The sequence below is a fragment of the Anomaloglossus baeobatrachus genome, chromosome 12 (assembly GCF_048569485.1).
Source record: "Anomaloglossus baeobatrachus isolate aAnoBae1 chromosome 12, aAnoBae1.hap1, whole genome shotgun sequence".
Lineage (NCBI taxonomy): Eukaryota > Metazoa > Chordata > Amphibia > Anura > Aromobatidae > Anomaloglossus > Anomaloglossus baeobatrachus.
In genome coordinates, this window is record NC_134364.1 from 13,257,675 (window position 1) to 13,285,435 (window position 27,761).

General features: G+C 55.6%; 2 protein-coding genes across 2 annotated transcripts in view; one reads left to right on the forward strand and one right to left on the reverse strand.

Moving 5' to 3' along the window:
- The first annotated feature begins 883 nt into the window (after positions 1-883).
- On the forward strand, positions 884-27,677 carry OTUB2 (OTU deubiquitinase, ubiquitin aldehyde binding 2). Its single transcript, XM_075331194.1, has 6 exons — positions 884-929; positions 8,928-9,023; positions 9,166-9,284; positions 9,360-9,444; positions 25,689-25,913; positions 26,251-27,677. Exons 1-6 carry the CDS (start codon positions 927-929, stop codon positions 26,464-26,466), a joined length of 744 nt encoding a protein of 247 aa, XP_075187309.1. The 5' UTR covers positions 884-926; the 3' UTR covers positions 26,467-27,677.
- Positions 26,541-27,761, reverse strand: part of DDX24 (DEAD-box helicase 24) — a 45,072-nt gene continuing 43,851 nt past the window's right edge. The window contains exon 9 of the mRNA XM_075331193.1: positions 26,541-27,086. Coding sequence (XP_075187308.1) covers positions 26,851-27,086 — 236 coding nt within the window. The 3' untranslated portion in view covers positions 26,541-26,850. The remainder of the gene's footprint in view (positions 27,087-27,761) is intronic.

Genomic DNA, 27,761 nt, shown 5'->3' on the forward strand with positions numbered 1-27,761 from the left:
CCCCCACACAGGGGCGGACATATCATTGGTGCAGCCAAGAGGCTGGGGGCCACATCTACCTTCACAGTCAGTGGAATTCTGCTTTTTGTTGAGCTTTTAGGCTGCAAAAGGCCCATATATTATTCTTGCACAGGGGCACTTTTTCAGTCTGTGTCCACCTAGGCCCTGCTGCGAGGGGTTTCATGATCTCCAACTTGGGGGGCGCGAGCGTGCTTCCTGTCCCTTTAAGTGGAAGTGTGTGCACTTTGCAAAGGTGTCCCCAGCCTATCACTGGGAGGCACCAGGTACTTAGGGCTCACTCCTCTAATATGTATATATATATATATATATATCTCCATCCTCAATAGACTTGGTGGTATTAATGGTGAATATGAGCTGCTCTATGGAGGTGGCCGCCCCCTGCCCACCAGGACCGGCCGCTCTTCCTTGCTGGGAATCTCTCCTGCTTTCTCTTCCTTTTTCTGTTTATTTATTATTGTTGCATTGTTTTCCAATATTCTATAAACAAAGTGAACTCTCTGCTCCTCTCTATAAGCTTTGGCCCGATTTATTAGCGCATTTCTGCTTTTCCCCCCTTAATTTACTACCATTTTGCATTTGCTCCTTTTTTAAAGTCTATGTAATCAGTTTAGTTTACCTGTGGTTTTAATTTTTATTTTTTTTTGGGGGGGACCCGGAAACCTATAGTGACGCGGAAGTGTAAACCTCACAGCAGACGCCTTTCCATTCTCAGCTTCTACCCCTCATAGAAACTTTCCACCTGAGCCTACAATTCCCAGAATTCCCTGACCTGAGGCATGCTGGGGCTTGTAGTGCAGCGGCCTGTGCTTCCTTCCTGCAGACTTTGCACTGGATGACGTCACTTGCAGCGGGCGGAGACTTTATTTAGGGCAGAGGCTGATTTCTGCAGGAAGAGGGGTGACATTATGGTTGGTGCGGGCTGGGGGCGCACATTAGTCAGACACTACAAGTCCCAGCATGACAGCTGGGAATGCAAGCTTGCTGGGAGTAGTAGTCTAGCTGCAGATTGTTATCTTCTGCATTAATCATGGAGTGCTATTGTCCTCTGGTATCAGTCAGGGGCAGCACTGCTGCAGGGGCAGGGGATCAGTGTTACATTGTGTCACTTCATAGCTCTGAACCTATGTAATGTGAGGACGAGGGTCACACAGGGTCTCTGGGGGCATTAATGGGACATTCCTGAAAAATCATTTAATAGGTAATAACTTGCTGGAGGAAGAAGTGTCAGCTCTAGGGGCGAGCTGAGGAATCGGGGAAAAGTGTCAGCTCTAGGGGTGAGCAGAGGAATCTGGGAGGTGTCAGCTCTAGGGGCGAGCGGAGGAATCGGGGAGGTGTCAGCTCTAGGGGCGAGCGGAGGAATCGGGAACAAGTGTCAGCTCTAGGGGCGAGCGGAGGAATCGGGAACAAGTGTCAGCTCTAGGGGCGAGCGGAGGAATCGGGAACAAGTGTCAGCTCTAGGGGCGAGCGAAGGAATCGGGAACAAGTGTCAGCTCTAGGGGCGAGCGGAGGAATCGGGAACAAGTGTCAGCTCTAGGGGCGAGCGGAGGAATCGGGAAAAAGTGTCAGCTCTAGGGGCGAGCGGAGGAATCGGGAAAAAGTGTCAGCTCTAGGGGCGAGCGGAGGAATCGGGAAAAAGTGTCAGCTCTAGGGGTGAGCGGAGGAATCGGGAAAAAGTGTCAGCTCTAGGGGTGAGCGGAGGAATCGGGAAAAAGTGTCAGCTCTAGGGGTGAGCGGAGGAATCGGGAAAAAGTGTCAGCTCTAGGGGTGAGCGGAGGAATCGGGAAAAAGTGTCAGCTCTAGGGGTGAGCGGAGGAATCGGGAAAAAGTGTCAGCTCTAGGGGTGAGCGGAGGAATCGGGAAAAAGTGTCAGCTCTAGGGGTGAGCGGAGGAATCAGGAAAAGGTGTCAGCTCTAGGGGCGAACGGCGGAATTGGGGAAAAGGGTCAGCTCCAGGGGCGAGCGGAGGAATTGGGGAGAAGGGTCAGCTCTAGGGGCGAGCTGAAGAATTGGGAAGAAGTGTCGGCTCTAGGAGTGAGCGGAGGAATCGGGAAAAAGTGTCATCTCTAGGGGCGAGCGGAGGAATCATGGGGAGGTGTCAGCTCTAGGGGGTGAGCGGAGGAATTGGGGAGGTGTCAGCTCTAGGGGTGAGTGGAGGAATCATAGAGCAGTGTCAGCTCTAGGGGTGAGCGGAGGAATTGGGGAGAAGGTTCAGCTCTAAGGGCGAGCGGAGGAATTGGGGAGAAGGGGTCAGCTCTAGGGGCGAGCTGAAGAATCGGGAAGAAGTGTCAGCTCTAGAGGTGAGTGGAGGAATCATAGAGAAGGGTCAGCTCTAGGGACGAGCGGAGGAATCGGGGAGGTGTCAGCTCTAGGGGCGAATAGCGGAATTAGGGAGAAGGGTCAGCTCTAGGGGCGAGCGGAGGAATTGGGGAGAAGGGTCAGCTCTAGGGGCGAGCGGAGGAATTGGGGAGAAGGGGTCAGCTCTATGGCGAGCTGAAGAATCGGGAAGAAGTGTCAGCTCTAGAGGTGAGTGGAGGAATCATAGAGAAGGGTCAGCTCTAGGGGTGAGCGGAGGAATCGGGGAGAAGTGTCAGCTCTAGGGGCGAGCGGAGGAATCAGGGAGGTGTCAGCTCTAGGGGTGAGCGGAGGAATCGGGGAGAAGTGTCAGCTCTAGGGGTGAGCGGAGGAATCGGGGAGAAGTGTCAATTCTAGGGGCGAGCTGAGGAATTGGGGAGAAGTCAGCTCTAGGGGTGAGCGGAGGAATCTGGGAGGTGTCAGCTCTAGTTGTGAGCGGAGGAATCGGGAAAAAGTGTCAGCTCTAGGGGCGAGCGGAGGAATCATGGGGAGGTGTCAGCTCTAGGGGCGAACGGCGGAATTAGGGAGAAGGGTCAGCTCTAGGGGCGAGCAGAGGAATTGGGGAGAAGGGTCAGCTCTAGGGGCGAGCGGAGGAATTGGGAAGAAGTGTCCGCTCTAGGGGGTGAGCGGAGGAATCGGGGAGGTGTCGGCTCTAGGGCCGAATGGCGGAATTAGGGAGAAGGGTCAGCTCTAGGGACGAGCGGAGGAATCGGGGAGGTGTCAGCTCTAGGGGCGAGCGGAGGAATTGGGAAGAAGTGTCAGCTCTAGGGGTGAGTGGAGGAATCGGGAAGAAGTGTCAGCTCTAGGGGCGAGCTGAGGAATCGGGGAAAAAGTGTCAGCTCTAGGGGTGAGCGCAGGAATCGGGAAAAAGTGTCATCTCTAGTTGTGAGCGGAGGAATCGGGAAAAAGTGTCAGCTCTAGGGGCGAGCGGAGGAATCATAGAGAAGTGTCAGCTCTAGGGGGTGAGCGGAGGAATTGGGGAGGTGTCAGCTCTAGGGGCGAACTGCGGAATTAGGGAGAAGGGTCAGCTCTAGGGGCGAGCGGAGGAATTGGGGAGAAGGTTCAGCTCTAAGGGCGAGCGGAGGAATTGGGGAGAAGGGGTCAGCTCTAGGGGCGAGCTGAAGAATCGGGAAGAAGTGTCAGCTCTAGGGGTGAGTGGAGGAAAAATAGAGAAGTGTCAGCTCTAGGGGGTGAGCGGAGGAATCTGGGAGGTGTCGGCTCTAGGGGCGAATGGCGGAATTAGGGAGAAGGGTCAGCTCTAGGGGCGAGCGGAGGAATTGGGGAGAAGGGTCAGCTCTAGGGGCGAGCGGAGGAATTGGGAAGAAGTGTCAGCTCTAGGGGGTGAGCGGAGGAATCGGGGAGGTGTTGGCTCTAGGGGCGAATGGCGGAATTAGGGAGAAGGGTCAGCTCTAGGGACGAGCGGAGGAATCGGGGAGGTGTCAGCTCTAGGGGCGAGCGGAGGAATTGGGAAGAAGTGTCAGCTCTAGGGGTGAGTGGAGGAATCGGGAAGAAGTGTCAGCTCTAGGGGCGAGCTGAGGAATCGGGAAAAAGTGTCAGCTCTAGGGGTGAGCGGAGGAATCGGGAAAAAGTGTCATCTCTAGTTGTGAGCGGAGGAATCGGGAAAAAGTGTCAGCCCTAGGGGTGAGCGGAGGAATCTGGGAGGTGTTGGCTCTAGGGGCGAATGGCGGCATTAGGGAGAAGTGTCAGCTCTAGGGGCGAGCGGAGGAATTGGGGAGAAGGGTCAGCTCTAGGGGCGAGCGGAGGAATCGGGGAGAAGTGTCAGCTCTAGGGGGTGAGCGGAGGAATTGGGGAGGTGTCAGCTCTAGGGGCGAACGGCGGAATTAGGGAGAAGGGTCAGCTCTTGGGGCGAGCGGAGGAATTGGGGAGAAGGGTCAGCTCTAGGGGCGAGCGGAGGAATTGGGGAGAAGGGGTCAGCTCTAGGGGCGAGCTGAAGAATCGGGAAGAAGTGTCAGCTCTAGGGGTGAGCGGAGGAATCTGGGAGGTGTCGGCTCTAGGGGTGAATGGCGGAATTAGGGAGAAGTGTCAGCTCTAGGGGCGAGCTGAAGAATCGGGAAGAAGTGTCAGCTCTAGGGGTTAGTGGAGGAATCATAGAGAAGTGTCGGCTCTAGGGGTGAGCGGAGGAATCGGGGAGGTGTCATCTCTAGTTGTGAGCGGAGGAATCGGGAAAAAGTGTCAGCTCTATGGGCGAGCGGAGGAATCCTAGAGAAGTGTCAGCTCTAGGGGGTGAGCGGAGGAATTGGGGAGGTGTCAGCTCTAGGGGCGAACGGCGGAATTAGGGAGAAGGGTCAGCTCTAGGGGCGAGCGGAGGAATTGGGGAGAAGGGTCAGCTCTAGGGGCGAGCGGAGGAATTGGGAAGAAGTGTCAGCTCTAGGGGCGAGCTGAGGAATCGGGAAAAAGTGTCAGCTCTAGGGGTGAGCGGAGGAATCGGGAAAAAGTGTCATCTCTAGTTGTGAGCGGAGGAATCGGGAAAAAGTGTCAGCTCTAGGGGTGAGCGGAGGAATCGGGGAGGTGTTGGCTCTAGGGGCGAATGGCGGAATTAGGGAGAAGGGTCAGCTCTAGGGACGAGGGGAGGAATTGGGGAGGTGTCAGCTCTAGGGGCGAGCGGAGGAATTGGGAAGAAGTGTCAGCTCTAGGGGTGAGTGGAGGAATCGGGAAGAAGTGTCAGCTCTAGGGGCGAGCTGAGGAATCGGGAAAAAGTGTCAGCTCTAGGGGTGAGCGGAGGAATCGGGAAAAAGTGTCATCTCTAGTTGTGAGCGGAGGAATCGGGAAAAAGTGTCAGCTCTAGGGGTGAGCGGAGGAATCTGGGAGGTGTTGGCTCTAGGGGCGAATGGCGGAATTAGGGAGAAGTGTCAGCTCTAGGGGCGAGCGGAGGAATTGGGGAGAAGGGTCAGCTCTAGGGGCGAGCGGAGGAATCGGGGAGAAGTGTCAGCTCTAGGGGGTGAGCGGAGGAATTGGGGAGGTGTCAGCTCTAGGGGCGAACGGCGGAATTAGGGAGAAGGGTCAGCTCTAGGGGCGAGCGGAGGAATTGGGGAGAAGGGTCAGCTCTAGGGGCGAGCGGAGGAATTGGGGAGAAGGGGTCAGCTCTAGGGGCGAGCTGAAGAATCGGGAAGAAGTGTCAGCTCTAGGGGGTGAGCGGAGGAATCTGGGAGGTGTCGGCTCTAGGGGCGAATGGCGGAATTAGGGAGAAGGGTCAGCTCTAGGGGCGAGCGGAGGAATCGGGGAGGTGTCAGCTCTAGGGGTGAGCGGAGGAATCGGGGAGAAGTGTCAGCTCTAGGGGTGAGCGGAGGAATCGGGGAGAAGTGTCAGCTCTAGGGGCGAGCGGAGGAATCGGGAAGAAGTGTCAGCTCTAGGGGCGAGCTGAAGAATCAGGAAAAAGTGTCAGCTCTAGGGGTGAGCGGAGGAATCGGGAAAAAGTGTCATCTCTAGGTGTGAGCGGAGGAATCGGGAAAAAGTGTCAGCTCTAGGGGCGAGCGGAGGAATCATAGAGAAGTGTCAGCTCTAGGGGCGAGCTGAGGAATCGGGGAGGTGTCAGCTCTAGGGGCGAGCTGAGGAATCTGGAAGAAGTGTCAGCTCTAGGGGCGAGCTGAGGAATCGGGAAGAAGTGTCAGCTCTAGGGGCGAGCTGAGGAATCGGGAAGAAGTGTCAGCTCTAGGGGCGAGCTGAGGAATCGGGGAGAAGTGTCAGCTCTAGGGGCGAGCTGAGGAATCGGGAAGAAGTGTCAGCTCTAGGGGCGAGCTGAGGAATCGGGAAGAAGTGTCAGCTCTAGGGGCGAGCTGAGGAATCGGGGAGGTGTCCGCTCTAGGGGCGAGCTGAAGAATCGGGGAGAAGTGTCAGCTCTAGGGAGTGAGCGGAGGAATCGGGGAGAAGTGTCAGCTCTAGGGGCGAGCTGAGTAATCGGGGAGAAGTGTCAGCTCTAGGGGTGAGCGGAGGATGCGGGGAGAAGTGTCAGCTCTAGGGGTGAGCGGAGGAATCGGGGAGAAGTGTCAGCTCTAGGGGCGAGCGGAGGAATCGGGGAGGTGTCAGCTCTAGGGGTGAGTGGAGGAATCGAGAATAAGTGTCAGCTCTAGGGGTGAGCGGAGGAATCGGGGAGAAGTGTCAGCTCTAGGGGCGAGCTGAGGAATCGGGGAGAAGTGTCAGCTCTAGGGGGTGAGTGGAGGAATCGGGAAGAAGTGTCAGCTCTAGGGGCGAGCTGAGGAATCGGGGACAAGTGTCAGCTCTAGGGGCGAGCGGAGGAATCGGGAAGGTGTCAGCTCTAGGGGCGAGCTGAGGAATCGGGGAGAAGTGTCAGCTCTAGGGGTGAGCGGAGGAATCGAGAAGTGTCAGCTCTAGGGGTGAGTGGAGGAATCAAGAAGAAGTGTCAGCTCTAGGGGCGAGCTGAGGAATCAGGGAGAAGTGTTAGCTCTAGGGGCGAACGGAGGAAGTGGGGAGAAGTGTCAGCTCTAGGGGCGAACGGAGGAAGTGGGGAGAAGTGTCAGCTCTAGGGGCGAACTGAGTAATCGGGGAGCAGTGTCAGCTCTAGGGGCGAGCGGAGGAATCGGGGAGAAGTGTCAGCTCTAGGGGCGAGCGGAGGAATCGGGAAGAAGTGTCAGCTCTAGGGGCGAGCTGAGGAATCGGGAAGAAGTGTCAGCTCTAGGGGCGAGCTGAGGAATCGGGAAGAAGTGTCAGCTCTAGGGGCGAGCTGAGGAATCGGGAAGAAGTGTCAGCTCTAGGGGCGAGCTGAAGAATCGGGGAGAAGTGTCAGCTCTAGGGGCGAGCTGAGGAATCGGGGAGGTGTCAGCTCTAGGGGCGAGCTGAAGAATCGGGGAGAAGTGTCAGCTCTAGGGAGTGAGCGGAGGAATCGGGGAGAAGTGTCAGCTCTAGGGAGTGAGCGGAGGAATCGGGGAGAAGTGTCAGCTCTAGGGGCGAGCTGAGGAATCGGGGAGAAGTGTCAGCTCTAGGGGTGAGCGGAGGATGCGGGGAGAAGTGTCAGCTCTAGGGGTGAGCGGAGGAATCGGGGAGAAGTGTCAGCTCTAGGGGCGAGCGGAGGAATCGGGGAGGTGTCAGCTCTAGGGGTGAGCGGAGGAATCGGGGAGAAGTGTCAGCTCTAGGGGCGAGCTGAGTAATCGGGGACAAGTGTCAGCTCTAGGGGCGAGCTGAGGAATCGGGGAGAAGTGTCAGCTCTAGGGGGTGAGTGGAGGAATCGGGAAGAAGTGTCAGCTCTAGGGGCGAGCTGAGGAATCTGGGACAAGTGTCAGCTCTAGCGGTGAGCGGAGGAATCGGGGAGAAGTGTCAGCTCTAGGGGCGAGCGGAGGAATCGGGAAAGGTGTCAGCTCTAGGGGCGAGCTGAGGAATCGGGGACAAGTGTCAGCTTTAGCGGTGAGCGGAGGAATCGGGGAGAAGTGTCAGCTCTAGGGGCGAGCGGAGGAATCGGGAAAGGTGTCAGCTCTAGGGGCGAGCTGAGGAATCGGGGACAAGTGACAGCTCTAGCGGTGAGCGGAGGAATCGGGGAGAAGTGTCAGCTCTAGGGGTGAGTGGAGGAATCGGGAAGGTGTCAGCTCTAGGGGCGAGCTGAGTAATCGGGGAGCAGTGTCAGCTCTAGGGGCGAGCGGAGTAATCGGGGAGCAGTGTCAGCTCTAGGGGCGAGCGGAGGAATCGGGGAGAAGTGTCAGCTCTAGGGGCGAGCGGAGGAATCGGGGAGAAGTGTCAGCTCTAGGGGCGAGCGGAGGAATCGGGGAGAAGTGTCAGCTCTAGGGGCGAACGGAGGAATCGGGGAGAAGTGTCAGCTCTAGGGGCGAGCTGAAGAATCGGGGAGAAGTGTCAGCTCTAGGGGCGAGCGGAGGAAGCGGGGAGAAGTGTCAGCTCTAGGGGCGAGCGGAGGAATCGGGGAGCAGTGTCAGTTCTAGGGGTGAGTGGAGGTTGCAGGACATTCATGGGGTCCCAGCATCATCCTCCCGCTGGTTATTCATGGCTCCTTGTAAAGAAGGTAAGAAACATCAGCACAGGTGGAGCCGCTGGTGATGACTCATGAATAGACTGCCCCCTGGTGGTGTAAAGGTAATAACACAAGACGCAGATTATTCTCCGGGTGCTGCCGCTGCTTTAGTCCTTGTAGAATCAAATATCGAGCCCCCGTCTATCACTTCATGGCCCCGATTCCTTACTTGTATGTTTTTTCCTTTTTTTTCTCTGGTGTTTGACATTTTTTGTGCAAAATTATTTTTTTTAGTGTTAAGGTTTGTACGATCCTTTACAATTCCACACGTTAGATTGGTGCAAAATAAAATTCGGCAGATTTTGGCCTCCACATTTGTGCAAAGACTGAGGCATTGGGAACAGTCACAAATAATGAATTGGCCTAAAACATCTGTAAAAAAAAAAAACCGCGGCCACAAAAAACAAAAAGAAAACCGCGGCCACAAAAAACAAAAAGAAAACCGCGGCCCAGTAACGGTAAAGATGTAAATTACAATAAAATCACGCTTAGAACCGATAAATGGCGTAAAGACGATGATGGATCTCTGCTTGCTGTCAGTGACTGTGGCTCTTGTGTTGCAGGCCGCGGTCACGTCTGGTTTGATATCGGAGACGTCCGCCATCGCGCTGTATATAGACGAGCACCGCGAGCAGCCCTCGGAGCAGCACAGACTGAAGGTGGGTCTCTTGTTAAACACTTTTGGCGCCGCTGATCACTGTCTTAACTATAAAAGTAATTAATTAGGGGGGGTGGGTTCTAGGTCTCCCGCGGCATGCTGGGAGTTGTAGTCCCCCAGCTCAGTCTTTTCCTCTTCCTCAGGGTCTGCAGGGGCAGTATTGTGCCGTCCGCAGGATCTGTGCTGACGGCAGCTGCTTCTATAGGGGTCTGGGCTTCGCTTTCCTGGAGTCTTTGCGTGGTAAACCCCAGGACTTGCTCTGGTGAGGGGATGTCATTAGTCACTGACCCCCATGGGTAGTTGTAGGGTCCATCTTCAGCTGTGTTCTTCTCCACAGGTTTAGAGCGCGGGTAATGCAGAGCGAACAGGATCTCCTCGCTGCCGGATTCCAGGATTATGTATATAAACAGCACTATGAGACAGTAAGTCTGAGCTGGGAGGGACGGGAGGGGGATGCAGCTGCAGAATCTGTGTGTGAGACTGAGACAAGGAGCACAGAGAGGAAGGTGAAGGGGATGCAGCATCTCTATGTGTAAGACATCATGCCTGAGGAGCAGAGAGGGAGGTGAGGGGGATGCAGCTGCAGCATCTCTGTGTGTAAGGATACATGCCTGAGAGGAGGAGCAGAGAGGGAGGTGAGGGGGATGCAGCTGCAGCATCTCTGTGTGTAAGGATACATGCCTGAGAGGAGGAGCAGAGAGGGAGGTGAGGGGGATGCAGCTGCAACATCTCTGTGTGTAAGGATGCATGCCTGAGAGGAGGAGCAGAGAGGGAGGTGAGGGGGATGCAGCTGCAACATCTCTGTGTGTAAGGATACATGCCTGAGAGGAGGAGCAGAGAGGGAGGTGAGGGGGATGCAGCTGCAACATCTCTGTGTGTAAGGATGCATGCCTGAGAGGAGCAGCACAGAGAGGGAGGTGAGGGGGATGCACCTTCTCTGTATAAGGCCCGTTTCACACGTCAGTGAAAAACACTGACGTTTTTCACTGATGTGTAAAACACTCACATGTCCCTGCGTGTGCCGTGAATTTCGGCACACGTGTGTTGTCTAAGTGCAATCCGGGCTCCGTTCTCCGTGCCCCGTGATTGCACTTAAGAGATTAACTCACCTGCGCCCGCTCCCGCTCTCCATGGTGCTGATCGCTCCCGCGGTGCAGCATCCGGCCGGCGCTGACCCCCGCAGCAGCTGCTTCCGGGTCGGCTGTGTCGCGCATAATGAATATGCGCAACAGTAATGAGCCGGCTCAGAAGGAGCAGGGAAAACGGGCTGCAGAGGACATCGCTGGACGCCGGGTGAGTAAAAATGATTTTTATTTTAAAAGCACGTTTTTTTCTGGCACGTGTTTCACGGACCACACCACTGCGTGGTCCGTGGGACATCAGTGATGCCAGAAAAAAATGGACATGTCTCCATGCGGCAATCACGCACACGCGGGTACGCCGCACGGAGACACGTGCAGTGAAAAATCACTGATGTGTGAGCAGACCCATTCATTATAATGGGTCTGCGTATGTCAGTGATTCTGGTACGTAGAAAAAAAAACACACAAACGTCCCAGAATCACTGACGTGTGAAAGGGGCCTAAGACAGCATGCCTGAGGAGCAGAGGGAGGTGAGGGGGATGCAGCTGCAGCATCTGTGTGTAAGGATGCATGCCTGAGGAGCACAGAGGGAGGTGAGGGGGATGCAGCTTCTGTGTGTGACTGCATACCTGAGAGCAGGAGCAGAGGGAGGTGAGGGGGATGAATCTTCTGTGTGACTGCATACCTGAGAGGAGGAGCAGAGGGAGGTGAGGGGGATGAATCTTCTGTGTGACTGCATACCTGAGAGGAGGAGCAGAGGGAGGTGAGGGGGATGCATCTTCTGTGTGAATGCAAACCTGAGAGGAGGAGCAGAGGGAGGTGAGGGGGATGCAGCTTCTGTGTGTGACTGCATACCTGAGAGGAGGAGCAGAGGGAGGTGAGGGGGATGCAGCTTCAGTGTGACTGCATACCTGAGAGGAGGAGCAGAGGGAGGTGAGGGGGATGCATCTTCTGTGTGACTGCATACCTGAGAGGAGGAGCAGAGGGAGGTGAGGGGGATGCAGCTTCTGTGTGACTGCATACCTGAGAGGAGGAGCAGAGGGAGGTAAGGGGGATGCATCTTCTGTGTGAATGCAAACCTGAGAGGAGGAGCAGAGGGAGGTGAGGGGGATGCATCTTCTGTGTGACTGCATACCTGAGAGGAGGAGCAGAGGGAGGTAAGGGGGATGCATCTTCTGTGTGACTGCATACCTGAGAGGAGGAGCAGAGGGAGGTGAGGGGGATGCAGCTTCTGTGTGACTGCATACCTGAGAGGAGGAGCAGATGGAGGTGAGGGGGATGCATCTTCTGTGTGACTGCATACCTGAGAGGAGGAGGTGAGGGGGATGCATCTTCTGTGTGACTGCATACCTGAGAGGAGGAGCAGAGGGAGGTGAGGGGGATGCAGCTTCTGTGTGACTGCATACCTGAGAGGAGGAGCAGATGGAGGTGAGGGGAATGCATCTTCTGTGTGACTGCATACCTGAGAGGAGGAGGTGAGGGGGATGCATCTTCTGTGTGACTGCATACCTGAGAGGAGGAGCAAAGGGAGGTGAGGGGGATGCAGCTTCTGTGTGTGACTGCATACCTGAGAGGAGGAGCAGAGGGAGGTGAGGGGGATGCATCTTCTGTGTGAATGCAAACCTGAGAGGAGGAGCAGAGGGAGGTGAGGGGGATGCATCTTCTGTGTGACTGCATACCTGAGAGGAGGAGCAGAGGGAGGTGAGGGGGATGCAGCTTCTGTGTGACTGCATACCTGAGAGGAGGAGCAGATGGAGGTGAGGGGGATGCATCTTCTGTGTGACTGCATACCTGAGAGGAGGAGGTGAGGGGGATGCATCTTCTGTGTGACTGCATACCTGAGAGGAGGAGCAGAGAGAGATGAGGGGGATGCATGTTCTGTGTGTGTGACTGCATACCTGAGAGGAGGAGCAGAAGGAGGTGAGGGGGATGCATCTTCTGTGTGTGTAAGACTGCATACCTGAGAGGAGGAGCACAGAGGGAGGTGAGGGGGATGCAGTTTCTGTGTGTAACACTGCATACCTGAGAGAAGGAGCAGAGGGAGGTGAGGGGGATGCATCTTCTGTGTGTAAGACTGCATACCTGAGAGAAGGAGCAGAGGGAGGTGAGGGGGATGCATCTTCTGTGTGTGACTGTATGCCTGAGAGGAGGAGCACAGAGGGAGGTGAGGGGGGTGCAGCTTCTGTGTGTAAGACTGCATACCTGAGAGGAGCACAAAGTGAGGTGAGGGAGATACAGCTGCTGTGTGTAAGACTGCATACCTGAGAGGAGGAGCAGAGGGAGGTGAGGGGGATGCAGCTTCTGTGTGTGACTGCATACCTGAGAGGAGGAGCAGAGGGGGATGCAGCTTCTGTGTGTAAAACTACATACCTGAGAGGAGGAGCAGAGGGAGGTGAGGGGGATGCATCTTCTGTGTGTAAGACTGCATACCTGAGAGGAGGAGCAGAGGGAGGTGAGGGGGATGCAGCTTCTGTGTGTGACTGCATACCTGAGAGGAGGAGCAGAGGGAGGTGAGGGGGATGCATCTTCTGTGTGTGACTGCATACCTGAGAGGAGGAGCAGAGGGAGGTGAGGGGGATGCATCTTCTGTGTGACTGCATACCTGAGAGGAGCAGAGAGAGATGAGGGGGATGCATGTTCTGTGTGTGACTGCATACCGGTGAGGAGGATGCAGCTTCTGTGTGTGACTGCATACCTGAGAGGAGGAGTAGAGGGAGGTGAGGGGGATGCAGCTTCTGTGTGTGACTGCATACCTGAGAGGAGGAGCAGAGGGGGATTCAGCTTCTGTGTGTGACTGCATACCTGAGAGGAGTAGAGGGAGGTGAGGGGGATGCAGCTTCTGTGTGTGACTGCATACCTGAGAGCAGGAGCAGAGGGGGATGCAGCTTCTGTGTGTGACTGCATACCTGAGAGGAGGAGTAGAGGGAGGTGAGGGGGATGCAGCTTCTGTGTGTGACTGCATACCTGAGAGGAGGAGTAGAGGGAGGTGAGGGGGATGCAGCTTCTGTGTGTGACTGCATACCTGAGAGGAGGAGCAGAGGGGGATGCAGCTTCTGTGTGTGACTGCATACCTGAGAGGAGGAGCAGAGGGGGATGCAGCTTCTGTGTGTGACTGCATACCTGAGAGGAGGAGTAGAGGGAGGTGAGGGGGATGCAGCTTCTGTGTGTGACTGCGTACCTGAGAGGAGGAGCAGAGGGAGGAGAGGGGGATGCAGCTTCTGTGTGTGACTGCATACCTGAGAGCAGGAGCAGAGGGGGATGCAGCTTCTGTGTGTGACTGCATACCTGAGAGGAGGAGCAGAGGGAGGTGAGGGGGATGCAGCTTCTGTGTGTGACTGCATACCTGAGAGCAGGAGCAGAGGGGGATGCAGCTTCTGTGTGTGACTGCATACCTGAGAGGAGGAGTAGAGGGAGGTGAGGGGGATGCAGCTTCTGTGTGTGACTGCATACCTGAGAGGAGGAGTAGAGGGAGGTGAGGGGGATGCAGCTTCTGTGTGTGACTGCATACCTGAGAGGAGGAGCAGAGGGGGATGCAGCTTCTGTGTGTGACTGCATACCTGAGAGGAGGAGCAGAGGGGGATGCAGCTTCTGTGTGTGACTGCATACCTGAGAGGAGGAGTAGAGGGAGGTGAGGGGGATGCAGCTTCTGTGTGTGACTGCATACCGGTGAGGAGGATGCAGCTTCTGTGTGTGACTGCATACCGGTGAGGGGGATGCAGCTTCTGTGTGTGACTGCATACCTGAGAGGAGGAGTAGAGGGAGGTGAGGGGGATGCAGCTTCTGTGTGTGACTGCATACCTGAGAGGAGGAGTAGAGGGAGGTGAGGGGGATGCAGCTTCTGTGTGTGACTGCATACCTGAGAGGAGGAGCAGAGGGGGATGCAGCTTCTATGTGTGACTGCATACCTGAGAGGAGGAGCAGAGGGGGATGCAGCTTCTGTGTGTGACTGCATACCTGAGAGGAGGAGCAGAGGGAGGTGAGGGGGATGCAGCTTCTGTGTGTGACTGCGTACCTGAGAGGAGGAGCAGAGGGAGGAGAGGGGGATGCAGCTTCTGTGTGTGACTGCATACCTGAGAGCAGGAGCAGAGGGGGATGCAGCTTCTGTGTGTGACTGCATACCTGAGAGGAGGAGCAGAGGGAGGTGAGGGGGATGCAGCTTCTGTGTGTGACTTCATACCTGAGTTGAGCAGAGGGAGGTGAGGGGGATGCAGCTTCTGTGTGTAACTGCATACCTGAGAGGAGCAGAGGGAGGTGAGGGGGATGCAGCTTCAGTGTGACTGCGTACCTGAGAGGAGGAGCAGAGGGAGGTGAGGGGGATGCAGCTTCAGTGTGACTGCATACCTGAGAGGAGGAGCAGAGGGAGGTGAGGGGGATGCAGCTTCTGTGTGTGACTGCATACCTGAGAGGAGGAGCAGAGGGAGGTGAGGGGGATGCAGCTTCTGTGTGTGACTGCATACCTGAGAGGAGGAGCAGATGGAGGTGAGGGGGATGCATCTTCTGTGTGACTGCATACCTGAGAGGAGCAGAGAGAGATGAGGGGGATGCATGTTCTGTGTGTGACTGCATACCTGAGAGGAGGAGTAGAGGGAGGTGAGGGGGATGCAGCTTCTGTGTGTGACTGCATACCTGAGAGGAGGAGCAGAGGGGGATGCAGCTTCTGTGTGTAAAACTACATACCTGAGAGGAGGAGCAGAGGGAGGTGAGGGGGATGCATCTTCTGTGTGTAAGACTGCATACCTGAGAGGAGGAGCAGAGGGAGGTGAGGGGGATGCAGCTTCTGTGTGTGACTGCATACCTGAGAGGAGGAGCAGAGGGAGGTGAGGGGTATGCATCTTCTGTGTGTGACTGCATACCTGAGAGGAGGAGCAGAGGGAGGTGAGGGGGATGCATCTTCTGTGTGACTGCATACCTGAGAGGAGCAGAGAGAGATGAGGGGGATGCATGTTCTGTGTGTGACTGCATACCGGTGAGGAGGATGCAGCTTCTGTGTGTGACTGCATACCTGAGAGGAGGAGTAGAGGGAGGTGAGGGGGATGCAGCTTCTGTGTGTGACTGCATACCTGAGAGGAGGAGCAGAGGGGGATGCAGCTTCTGTGTGTGACTGCATACCTGAGAGGAGTAGAGGGAGGTGAGGGGGATGCAGCTTCTGTGTGTGACTGCATACCTGAGAGCAGGAGCAGAGGGGGATGCAGCTTCTGTGTGTGACTGCATACCTGAGAGGAGGAGTAGAGGGAGGTGAGGGGGATGCAGCTTCTGTGTGTGACTGCATACCTGAGAGGAGGAGTAGAGGGAGGTGAGGGGGATGCAGCTTCTGTGTGTGACTGCATACCTGAGAGGAGGAGCAGAGGGGGATGCAGCTTCTGTGTGTGACTGCATACCTGAGAGGAGGAGCAGAGGGGGATGCAGCTTCTGTGTGTAACTGCATACCTGAGAGGAGGAGTAGAGGGAGGTGAGGGGGATGCAGCTTCTGTGTGTGACTGCGTACCTGAGAGGAGGAGCAGAGGGAGGAGAGGGGGATGCAGCTTCTGTGTGTGACTGCATACCTGAGAGCAGGAGCAGAGGGGGATGCAGCTTCTGTGTGTGACTGCATACCTGAGAGGAGGAGCAGAGGGAGGTGAGGGGGATGCAGCTTCTGTGTGTGACTGCATACCTGAGAGCAGGAGCAGAGGGGGATGCAGCTTCTGTGTGTGACTGCATACCTGAGAGCAGGAGCAGAGGGGGATGCAGCTTCTGTGTGTGACTGCATACCTGAGAGGAGGAGTAGAGGGAGGTGAGGGGGATGCAGCTTCTGTGTGTGACTGCATACCTGAGAGGAGGAGTAGAGGGAGGTGAGGGGGATGCAGCTTCTGTGTGTGACTGCATACCTGAGAGGAGGAGCAGAGGGGGATGCAGCTTCTGTGTGTGACTGCATACCTGAGAGGAGGAGCAGAGGGGGATGCAGCTTCTGTGTGTGACTGCATACCTGAGAGGAGGAGTAGAGGGAGGTGAGGGGGATGCAGCTTCTGTGTGTGACTGCATACCTGAGAGGAGGAGTAGAGGGAGGTGAGGGGGATGCAGCTTCTGTGTGTGACTGCATACCTGAGAGGAGGAGTAGAGGGAGGTGAGGGGGATGCAGCTTCTGTGTGTGACTGCATACCTGAGAGGAGGAGCAGAGGGGGATGCAGCTTCTGTGTGTGACTGCATACCTGAGAGGAGGAGCAGAGGGGGATGCAGCTTCTGTGTGTGACTGCATACCTGAGAGGAGGAGCAGAGGGAGGTGAGGGGGATGCAGCTTCTGTGTGTGACTGCGTACCTGAGAGGAGGAGCAGAGGGAGGAGAGGGGGATGCAGCTTCTGTGTGTGACTGCATACCTGAGAGCAGGAGCAGAGGGGGATGCAGCTTCTGTGTGTGACTGCATACCTGAGAGGAGGAGCAGAGGGAGGTGAGGGGGATGCAGCTTCTGTGTGTGACTTCATACCTGAGTTGAGCAGAGGGAGGTGAGGGGGATGCAGCTTCTGTGTGTGACTTCATACCTGAGTTGAGCAGAGGGAGGTGAGGGGGATGCAGCTTCTGTGTGTAACTGCATACCTGAGAGGAGCAGAGGGAGGTGAGGGGGATGCAGCTTCAGTGTGACTGCGTACCTGAGAGGAGGAGCAGAGGGAGGTGAGGGGGATGCAGCTTCAGTGTGACTGCATACCTGAGAGGAGGAGCAGAGGGAGGTGAGGGGGATGCAGCTTCTGTGTGTGACTGCATACCTGAGAGGAGGAGCAGAGGGAGGTGAGGGGGATGCAGCTTCTGTGTGAGACTGCATACCTGAGAGGAGGAGCAGAGGGAGGTGAGGGGGATGCATCTTCTGTGTGACTGCATACCTGAGAGGAGGAGCAGAGGGAGGTGAGGGGGATGCAGCTTCTGTGTGTGACTGCATACCTGAGAGGAGGAGGTGAGGGGGATGCATCTTCTGTGTGACTGCATACCTGAGAGGAGGAGGTGAGGGGGATGCATCTTCTGTGTGACTGCATACCTGAGAGGAGGAGGTGAGGGGGATGCAGCTTCTGTGTGTGACTGCGTACCTGAGAGGAGGAGCAGAGAGAGATGAGAGGGATGCATGTTCTGTGTGTGTGACTGCATACCTGAGAGGAGGAGCAGAAGGAGGTGAGGGGGATGCATCTTCTGTGTGTGTAAGACTGCATACCTGAGAGGAGGAGCAGAGGGAGGTGAGGGGGATGCAGTTTCTGTGTGTAAGACTGCATACCTGAGAGGAGGAGCAGAGGGAGGTGAGGGGGATGCAGCTTCTGTGTGTGACTGCATACCTGAGAGGAGGAGCAGAGGGAGGTGAGGGGGATGCAGCTTCTGTGTGTGACTGCATACCTGAGAGGAGGAGCAGAGGGAGGTGAGGGGGATGCAGCTTCTGTGTGTGACTGCATACCTGAGAGGAGGAGCAGAGGGAGGTGAGGGGGATGCATCTTCTGTGTGTGACTTCATACCTGAGAGGAGGAGCAGAGGGAGGTGAGGGGGATGCAGCTTCTGTGTGTAAGGCTGCATACCTGAGAGGAGGAGCAGAGGGAGGTGAGGGGGATGCAGCTTCTGTGTGTGACTGCATACCTGAGAGGAGGAGCAGAGGGAGGTGAGGGGGATGCATCTTCTGTGTGTGACTGCATACCTGAGAGGAGGAGCAGAGGGGGATGCAGCTTCTGTGTGTGACTGCATACCTGAGAGGAGTAGAGGGAGGTGAGGGGGATGCAGCTTCTGTGTGTGACTGCATACCTGAGAGGAGGAGTAGAGGGAGGTGAGGGGGATGCATCTTCTGTGTGACTGCATACCTGAGAGGAGCAGAGAGAGATGAGGGGGATGCATGTTCTGTGTGTGACTGCATACCGGTGAGGAGGATGCAGCTTCTGTGTGTGACTGCATACCTGAGAGGAGGAGTAGAGGGAGGTGAGGGGGATGCAGCTTCTGTGTGTGACTGCATACCTGAGAGGAGGAGCAGAGGGGGATGCAGCTTCTGTGTGTGACTGCATACCTGAGAGGAGGAGCAGAGGGAGGTGAGGGGGATGCAGCTTCTGTGTGTGACTGCATACCTGAGAGGAGGAGCAGAGGGGGATGCAGCTTCTGTGTGTGACTGCATACCTGAGAGGAGTAGAGGGAGGTGAGGGGGATGCAGCTTCTGTGTGTGACTGCATACCTGAGAGGAGTAGAGGGAGGTGAGGGGGATGCAGCTTCTGTGTGTGACTGCATACCTGAGAGGAGGAGCAGAGGGAGGTGAGGGGGATGCAGCTTCTGTGTGTGACTGCATACCTGAGAGGAGGAGCAGAGGGGGATGCAGCTTCTGTGTGTGACTGCATACCTGAGAGGAGCAGAGGGAGGTGAGGGGGATGCAGCTTCTGTGTGTGACTGCATACCTGAGAGCAGGAGCAGAGGGGGATGCAGCTTCTGTGTGTGACTGCATACCTGAGAGGAGGAGCAGAGGGGGATGCAGCTTCTGTGTGTGACTGCATACCTGAGAGGAGGAGCAGAGGGGGATGCAGCTTCTGTGTGTGACTGCATACCTGAGAGGAGGAGCAGATGGAGGTGAGGGAGATGCAGCTTCTGTGTGTGACTGCGTACCTGAGAGGAGGAGCAGAGGGAGGTGAGGGGGATGCAGCTTCTGTGTGTGACTGCATACCTGAGAGCAGGAGCAGAGGGGGATGCAGCTTCTGTGTGTGACTGCATACCTGAGAGGAGCAGAGGGAGGTGAGGGGGATGCAGCTTCAGTGTGACTGCATACCTGAGAGGAGGAGCAGAGGGAGGTGAGGGGGATGCAGCTTCTGTGTGACTGCATACCTGAGAGGAGCAGAGGGAGGTGAGGGGGATGCAGCTTCAGTGTGACTGCGTACCTGAGAGGAGGAGCAGAGGGAGGTGAGGGGGATGCAGCTTCAGTGTGACTGCATACCTGAGAGGAGGAGCAGAGGGAGGTGAGGGGGATGCAGCTTCTGTGTGTGACTGCATACCTGAGAGGAGGAGCAGAGGGAGGTGAGGGGGATGCAGCTTCTGTGTGAGACTGCATACCTGAGAGGAGGAGCAGAGGGAGGTGAGGGGGATGCATCTTCTGTGTAACTGCATACCTGAGAGGAGGAGCAGAGGGAGGTGAGGGGGATGCAGCTTCTGTGTGACTGCATACCTGAGAGGAGGAGCAGATGGAGGTGAGGGGGATGCATCTTCTGTGTGACTGCATACCTGAGAGGAGGAGCAGAGGGAGGTGAGGGGGATGCAGCTTCTGTGTGTGACTGCATACCTGAGAGGAGGAGCAGAGGGAGGTGAGGGGGATGCATCTTCTGTGTGACTGCATACCTGAGAGGAGGAGCAGAGGGAGGTGAGGGGGATGCAGCTTCTGTGTGACTGCATACCTGAGAGGAGGAGCAGATGGAGGTGAGGGGGATGCATCTTCTGTGTGACTGCATACCTGAGAGGAGGAGGTGAGGGGGATGCATCTTCTGTGTGACTGCATACCTGAGAGGAGGAGGTGAGGGGGATGCAGCTTCTGTGTGTGACTGCGTACCTGAGAGGAGCAGAGAGAGATGAGGGGGATGCATGTTCTGTGTGTGTGACTGCATACCTGAGAGGAGGAGCAGAAGGAGGTGAGGGGGATGCATCTTCTGTGTGTGTAAGACTGCATACCTGAGAGGAGGAGCACAGAGGGAGGTGAGGGGGATGCAGTTTCTGTGTGTAAGACTGCATACCTGAGAGGAGGAGCAGAGGGAGGTGAGGGGGATATGCAGCTTCTGTGTGTGACTGCATACCTGAGAGGAGGAGTAGAGGGAGGTGAGGGGGATGCATCTTCTGTGTGTGATTGCATACCTGAGAGCAGGAGCAGAGGGAGGTGAGGGGGATGCAGCTTCTGTGTGTGACTGCATACCTGAGAGGAGGAGCAGAGGGAGGTGAGGGGGATGCATCTTCTGTGTGTAAGACTGCATACCTGAGAGGAGGAGCAGAGGGAGGTGAGGGGGATGCAGCTTCTGTGTGTGACTGCATACCTGAGAGGAGGAGCAGAGGGAGGTGAGGGGGATGCATCTTCTGTGTGTGACTTCATACCTGAGAGGAGGAGCAGAGGGAGGTGAGGGGGATGCAGCTTCAGTGTGACTGCGTACCTGAGAGGAGGAGCAGAGGGAGGTGAGGGGGATGCAGCTTCAGTGTGACTGCATACCTGAGAGGAGGAGCAGAGGGAGGTGAGGGGGATGCAGCTTCTGTGTGACTGCATACCTGAGAGGAGCAGAGGGAGGTGAGGGGGATGCAGCTTCAGTGTGACTGCGTACCTGAGAGGAGGAGCAGAGGGAGGTGAGGGGGATGCAGCTTCAGTGTGACTGCATACCTGAGAGGAGGAGCAGAGGGAGGTGAGGGGGATGCAGCTTCTGTGTGTGACTGCATACCTGAGAGGAGCAGAGGGAGGTGAGGGGGATGCAGCTTCTGTGTGAGACTGCATACCTGAGAGGAGGAGCAGAGGGAGGTGAGGGGGATGCATCTTCTGTGTGACTGCATACCTGAGAGGAGGAGCAGAGGGAGGTGAGGGGGATGCAGCTTCTGTGTGACTGCATACCTGAGAGGAGGAGCAGATGGAGGTGAGGGGGATGCATCTTCTGTGTGACTGCATACCTGAGAGGAGGAGGTGAGGGGGATGCATCTTCTGTGTGACTGCATACCTGAGAGGAGGCGGTGAGGAGGATGCATCTTCTGTGTGACTGCATACCTGAGAGGAGGAGGTGAGGGGGATGCAGCTTCTGTGTGTGACTGCGTACCTGAGAGGAGGAGCAGAGAGAGATGAGGGGGATGCATGTTCTGTGTGTGTGACTGCATACCTGAGAGGAGGAGCAGAAGGAGGTGAGGTGGATGCATCTTCTGTGTGTGTAAGACTGCATACCTGAGAGGAGGAGCACAGAGGGAGGTGAGGGGGATGCAGTTTCTGTGTGTAAGACTGCATACCTGAGAGGAGGAGCAGAGGGAGGTGAGGGGGATATGCAGCTTCTGTGTGTGACTGCATACCTGAGAGGAGGAGTAGAGGGAGGTGAGGGGGATGCAGCTTCAGTGTGACTGCATACCTGAGAGGAGGAGCAGAGGGAGGTGAGGGGGATGCAGCTTCTGTGTGTGATTGCATACCTGAGAGCAGGAGCAGAGGGAGGTGAGGGGGATGCAGCTTCTGTGTGTGACTGCATACCTGAGAGGAGGAGCAGAGGGAGGTGAGGGGGATGCATCTTCTGTGTGTAAGACTGCATACCTGAGAGGAGGAGCAGAGGGAGGTGAGGGGGATGCAGCTTCTGTGTGTGACTGCATACCTGAGAGGAGGAGCAGAGGGAGGTGAGGGGGATGCAGCTTCTGTGTGTGACTGCATACCTGAGAGGAGGAGCAGAGGGAGGTGAGGGGGATGCAGCTTCTGTGTGTGACTGCATACCTGAGAGGAGGAGCAGAGGGAGGTGAGGGGGATGCAGCTTCTGTGTGTGACTGCATACCTGAGAGGAGGAGCAGAGGGAGGTGAGGGGGATGCAGCTTCTGTGTGTGACTGCATACCTGAGAGGAGGAGCAGAGGGAGGTGAGGGGGATGCATCTTCTGTGTGACTGCATACCTGAGAGGAGCAGAGAGAGATGAGGGGGATGCATGTTCTGTGTGTGACTGCATACCTGAGAGGAGGAGTAGAGGGAGGTGAGGGGGATGCAGCTTCTGTGTGTGACTGCATACCTGAGAGGAGCAGAGGGAGGTGAGGGGGATGCAGCTTCTGTGTGTGACTTCATACCTGAGAGGAGGAGCAGAGGGAGGTGAGGGGGATGCATCTTCTGTGTGTGACTTCATACCTGAGAGGAGGAGCAGAGGGAGGTGAGGGGGATGCATCTTCTGTGTGACTGCATACCTGAGAGGAGCAGAGAGAGATGAGGGGGATGCATGTTCTGTGTGTGACTGCATACCTGAGAGGAGGAGCAGAGGGAGGTGAGGGGGATGCAGCTTCTGTGTGTGACTGCATACCTGAGAGGAGCAGAGGGAGGTGAGGGGGATGCATCTTGTGTGACTGCATACCTGAGAGGAGCAAAGGGAGGTGAGGGGGATGCAGCTTCTGTGTGTGACTGTATACCTGAGAGGAGGAGCAGAGGGAGGTGAGGGGGGATGCAGCTTCTGTGTGTGACTGTATACCTGAGAGGAGGAGCAGAGGGAGGTGAGGGGGATGCAGCTTCTGTGTGTGACTGCATACCTGAGAGGAGGAGTAGAGGGAGGTGAGGGGGATGCAGCTTCTGTGTGTGACTGCATACCTGAGAGGAGGAGTAGAGGGAGGTGAGGGGGATGCAGCTTCTGTGTGTGACTGCATACCTGAGAGGAGGTGAGGGGGATGCATCTTGTGTGACTGCATACCTGAGAGGAGGAGCAGAGGGAGGTGAGGGGGATATGCAGCTTCTGTGTGTGACTGCATACCTGAGAGGAGGAGTAGAGGGAGGTGAGGGGGATGCAGCTTCTGTGTGTGACTGTATACCTGAGAGGAGGAGCAGAGGGAGGTGAGGGGGATGCAGCTTCTGTGTGTGACTGCATACCTGAGAGCAGGAGCAGAGGGAGGTGAGGGGGATGCAGCTTCTGTGTGTGACTGCATACCTGAGAGGAGGAGTAGAGGGAGGTGAGGGGGATGCAGCTTCTGTGTGTGACTGCATACCTGAGAGGAGGAGTAGAGGGAGGTGAGGGTGATGCAGCTTCTGTGTGTGACTGTATACCTGAGAGGAGGAGCAGAGGGAGGTGAGGGGGATGCAGCTTCTGTGTGTGACTGCATACCTGAGAGGAGGAGCAGAGGGAGGTGAGGGGGATATGCAGCTTCTGTGTGTGACTGCATACCTGAGAGCAGGAGCAGAGGGAGGTGAGGGGGATGCAGCTTCTGTGTGTGACTGCATACCTGAGAGGAGCACAAAGTGAGGTGAGGGAGATACAGCTGCTGTGTGTAAAACTACATACCTGAGAGGAGGAGCAGAGAGAGATGAGGGGGATGCATGTTCTGTGTGTGACTGCATACCGGTGAGGAGGATGCAGCTTCTGCGTGTGACTGCATACCTGAGAGGAGGAGTAGAGGGAGGTGAGGGGGATGCAGCTTCTGTGTGTGACTGCATACCTGAGAGGAGGAGTAGAGGGAGGTGAGGGGGATGCAGCTTCTGTGTGTGACTGCATACCTGAGAGGAGGAGCAGAGGGAGGTGAGGAGGATGCATGTTCTGTGTGTGACTGCATACCTGAGAGGAGGAGCAGAGGGAGGTGAGGGGGATGCAGCTTCTGTGTGTGACTGCATACCTGAGAGGAGGAGCAGAGGGAGGTGAGGGGGATGCAGCTTCTGTGTGTGACTGCATACCTGAGAGGAGGAGTAGAGGGAGGTGAGGGGGATGCAGCTTCTGTGTGTGACTGCATACCTGAGAGGAGGAGTAGAGGGAGGTGAGGGGGATGCAGCTTCTGTGTGTGACTGCATACCTGAGAGGAGCAGAGGGAGGTGAGGGGGATGCAGCTTCTGTGTGTGACTGTATACCTGAGAGGAGGAGCAGAGGGAGGTGAGGGGGGATGCAGCTTCTGTGTGTGACTGTATACCTGAGAGGAGGAGCAGAGGGAGGTGAGGGGGATGCAGCTTCTGTGTGTGACTGCATACCTGAGAGGAGGAGCAGAGGGAGGTGAGGGGGATGCAGCTTCTGTGTGTGACTGCATACCTGAGAGGAGGAGCAGAGGGAGGTGAGGGGGATGCAGCTTCAGCTTCTCTGCGTGTGAGAGTGTATACCTGAGAGGAGGAGCAGAGGGAGGTGAGGGGGATGCATGTTGTGTGTGACTGCATACCTGAGAGCAGGAGCAGAGGGGGATGCAGCTTCTGTGTATGACTGCATACCTGAGAGGAGGAGTAGAGGGAGGTGAGGGGGATGCAGCTTCTGTGTGTGACTGCATACCTGAGAGGAGCAGAGGGAGGTGAGGGGGATGCAGCTTCTGTGTGTGACTGCATACCTGAGAGGAGGAGCAGAGGGAGGTGAGGGGGATGCAGCTTCTGTGTGTGACTTCATACCTGAGAGGAGGAGCAGAGGGAGGTGAGGGAGATGCAGCTTCAGTGTGACTGCATACCTGAGAGGAGGAGCAGAGGGAGGTGAGGGGGATGCAGCTTCTGTGTGTGACTGCATACCTGAGAGGAGGAGCAGAGGGAGGTGAGGGGGATGCAGCTTCAGCTTTTGTGTGTGAGACTGCATACCTGAGAGGAGGAGCAGAGGGAGGTGAGGGGGATGCAGCTTGTGTGTGACTGCATACCTGAGAGGAGGAGCAGAGGGAGGTGAGGGGGATGCAGCTTCTGTGTGTGACTGCATACCTGAGAGGAGGAGCAGAGGGAGGTGAGGGGGATGCAGCTTCTGTGTGTGACTGCATACCTGAGAGGAGGAGCAGAGGGAGGTGAGGGGGATGCAGCTTCAGCTTCTCTGCGTGTGAGACTGTATACCTGAGAGGAGGAGCAGAGGGAGGTGAGGGGGATGCATGTTCTGTGTGTGACTGCATACCTGAGAGGAGGAGCAGAGGGAGGTGAGGGGGATGCAGCTTCTGTGTGTGACTGCATACCTGAGAGCAGGAGCAGAGGGGGATGCAGCTTCTGTGTATGACTGCATACCTGAGAGGAGGAGTAGAGGGAGGTGAGGGGGATGCATCTTCTGTGTGACTGCATACCTGAGAGGAGGAGTAGAGGGAGGTGAGGGGGATGCAGCTTCTGTGTGTGACTGCATACCTGAGAGGAGCAGAGGGAGGTGAGGGGGATGCAGCTTCTGTGTGTGACTTCACACCTGAGAGGAGGAGCAGAGGGAGGTGAGGGGGATGCAGCTTCTGTGTGTGACTGCATACCTGAGAGGAGGAGCAGAGGGAGGTGAGGGGGATGCAGCTTCTGTGTGACTGCGTACCTGAGAGGAGTAGAGGGAGGTGAGGGGGATGCAGCTTCAGCTTTTGTGTGTGAGACTGCATGCTGTAAGAGGGGAGGAGCAGCAGGAGGAATGGAGATCTTATTGGCTTAGAACTCACAGCCCATCTGACATCACACCAGGAAGGCCCCGCCCCCTCAGGAAGTTTATAGAGAGGTGATATACATTTGAACCGTTTTTCCTGAATTGTAACATAAGCGCTTTCTTCCAGTATCAGCGTCGCCTCGTGCACAGGATGTGAGAGGGCAGCTCAGTACTATTCACTTTAATGGCGCTAGACTGTGATACCACACACTGCCTGTAGCCAGAGGTGGCGCTGTTTGGGGAAGAAAACTGACATCTGTTTCTAATTCTGTACAATATAATTCCCCTCTCCGGCTGCCGAGGGCGGATTATGGCTTCTTTGTAACATTTTGTGTAATGAAACATTCTGTGACCTTGAAAAAGATGAGATTGTAACAAAGTCTGTAAGGATGAGCCGAAGCCGGCACCGCGCAGTGACCGAGATCTGGAACACCCTAAGGGTGCGCTAGCGGGCAGAGGAGGGGGGAGATGATGCATAAATGTTAGCGTTTAGAATCGCTCCTTTAAGAATGGCAATATTTTAGGGAATGGTGGGCGTCCGGCCCCAAATACTGAGGGCACCGCGCCATGTTAATTCAGTTGATATTGTGACTTGTTGGATCTCAGTTTCTCAGCCTTGTAGATACAGCGGCGGACAAGGAGGCGGCAGACAAGGAGGCAGCGGGGAAGGAGGCAGCGGGCAGCCTCATGACGGCTTTCAACCATCCGGACATCTCGGGGAGCGCCATCCAGTACCTGAGACTCGTCACCTCCGCCTTCCTCCGGAGCAGAGCCGACTTCTATCTGCCATTTTTGGAGGACACCAGCTGCATGGAGGACTTCTGTGCTCAGGTCCAGGCTCATTACATGTATGGGGGGGGGGGAGGGGTCTCACTACTTTTTGCCGAGAGCAGATGTCAGGGCAGATAGACTGCAATATGTCCAATCCTTTGTTCCCTCTTCCCATTAAAGGGACAATCCAATCCCTCTCCTGCACAGAATTTATCATAACTATATCCAACCATCAATCAGACAGCTCTGCGCTTATCCTCAGAGGACACTACCCCTTTAATCAATAAATAAAAAAAAAAATCACACGCACACTCAGCCAAAATGAGCATGCATGTGTATGGGATCCAATCATTATCTAGTAGCAGAACCTCTTGTATGTTTTATCACTTCCTTCTAGAAGGTGGAGCCCATGACGGCGGTGTGCGACCACATCCAGATCGCGGCTGTGACCCGGGCGCTGGATATCCCGCTGCAGGTGGAATACGTGGACTCCAGAGACACTGTGATAACCCGCCACGTGTTCCCGGAGGGATCCCACCCCTGCGTCTATATGCTGTACCACAACGACCATTACACCCTGCTGTACAAGGAGGAAGGGGTCACCCCGGTATAGGGGTCACTGCCCAGGACTGAAATGTTCGGGCGTCTGTAGATCTGTGTATATGGCGCAAAACTGTGACCATGGGATCCAATCTACACCTCAATTTATTAACCCTCTAGCCTCCAGGTCTGGCTATGAGGAGAGGGGACATCTCTGAGGGTCTCATTAGGTCCCCACCTGCCTGAACGTTACTTTCCATGGTTGTATAAAGCGCAGTGATTGTTACATGAGATGGGGCAGACATATCTGCATGAGGCAGGGGCAGCACAAAGCCCCCCACATACCCCCAACTAATTCTCAAGTGTCCAGTCTGCCCATTGCCCCCCATTCTGCAGGATCAGCTCCACCCGGTGGCCGCTCCCCGCAGCTGCAGTGTCTGTACAGGGAGGATTCCCATCAGGATTTGTGCTTTTTCGGCTTCTCCTTGGCCCTGGCCTCGGACACTGTGTGCAGGGCGCTCTGCGCAGTGCTGAGGGGCAGGCTGGGCAGGGGCAGGCGGCCGCTCTGCGTCGGGTACTTGGTTTTCATGACGTTCCTGAATATGGGCTGAGACAAGAGTCTCTTCAGCTGCTTCTTCATCATCTTCAGGGCTTTCTGCTGCTGGTGATCTTCTTGTTCATCCCGTTTTCCCCCTAGAAATGAGCAGGAAAGCGACGAGTTAATTATTACATCTCATCCTGCTGGTTTGTTACAATGTATCAGTCAAGGCTCTTTGTTTCCAGAGTCCATTCTACTTTATTGTATCCTAAATTAGAAGAGAGGAGCTCAGAAAGCACAGATCGGAGCTCTAAACGCTCCGTGCAGAATGCGCTCACTGACTGATCCTCAGATAGCTCACTCTGCCACCATCAAAGGTGGACAGTCCAATAAATGTTGCGGACATGTCACTACTGTGGCAACTATGGAGCATCCGCTTTGGTCTCCCATAAAGTACGGTGTGTGCTTTAGAGAAAACCAGGATTTTATTTTTTTTTTTTACTATATTTTATTAATTTTTATATATTTAAAAAAAAAAAAACAACCAACTGAAACATTGAAAAGGGGAAGTTAAAATGATCCTGTTTTTCCTAATCTGAAGTTCCCATAAAACATTTTGTATCTAATTTATAACAATATTTACAGAATTTATCAATGTAGTAAAATGAGTAAAAATATCAACGTCCAAAGTTTCTTTTATTTTGTTGATGCAATTCCCTCTAACGTGTGATAAAAAAGATCAAAATGGTGAAAGTTCTCAAACATGTCAATAAAATAAAATTAACAAGGTTACTTTAACCCATTCAGTCTAGGACGTACCCATGTGTCAC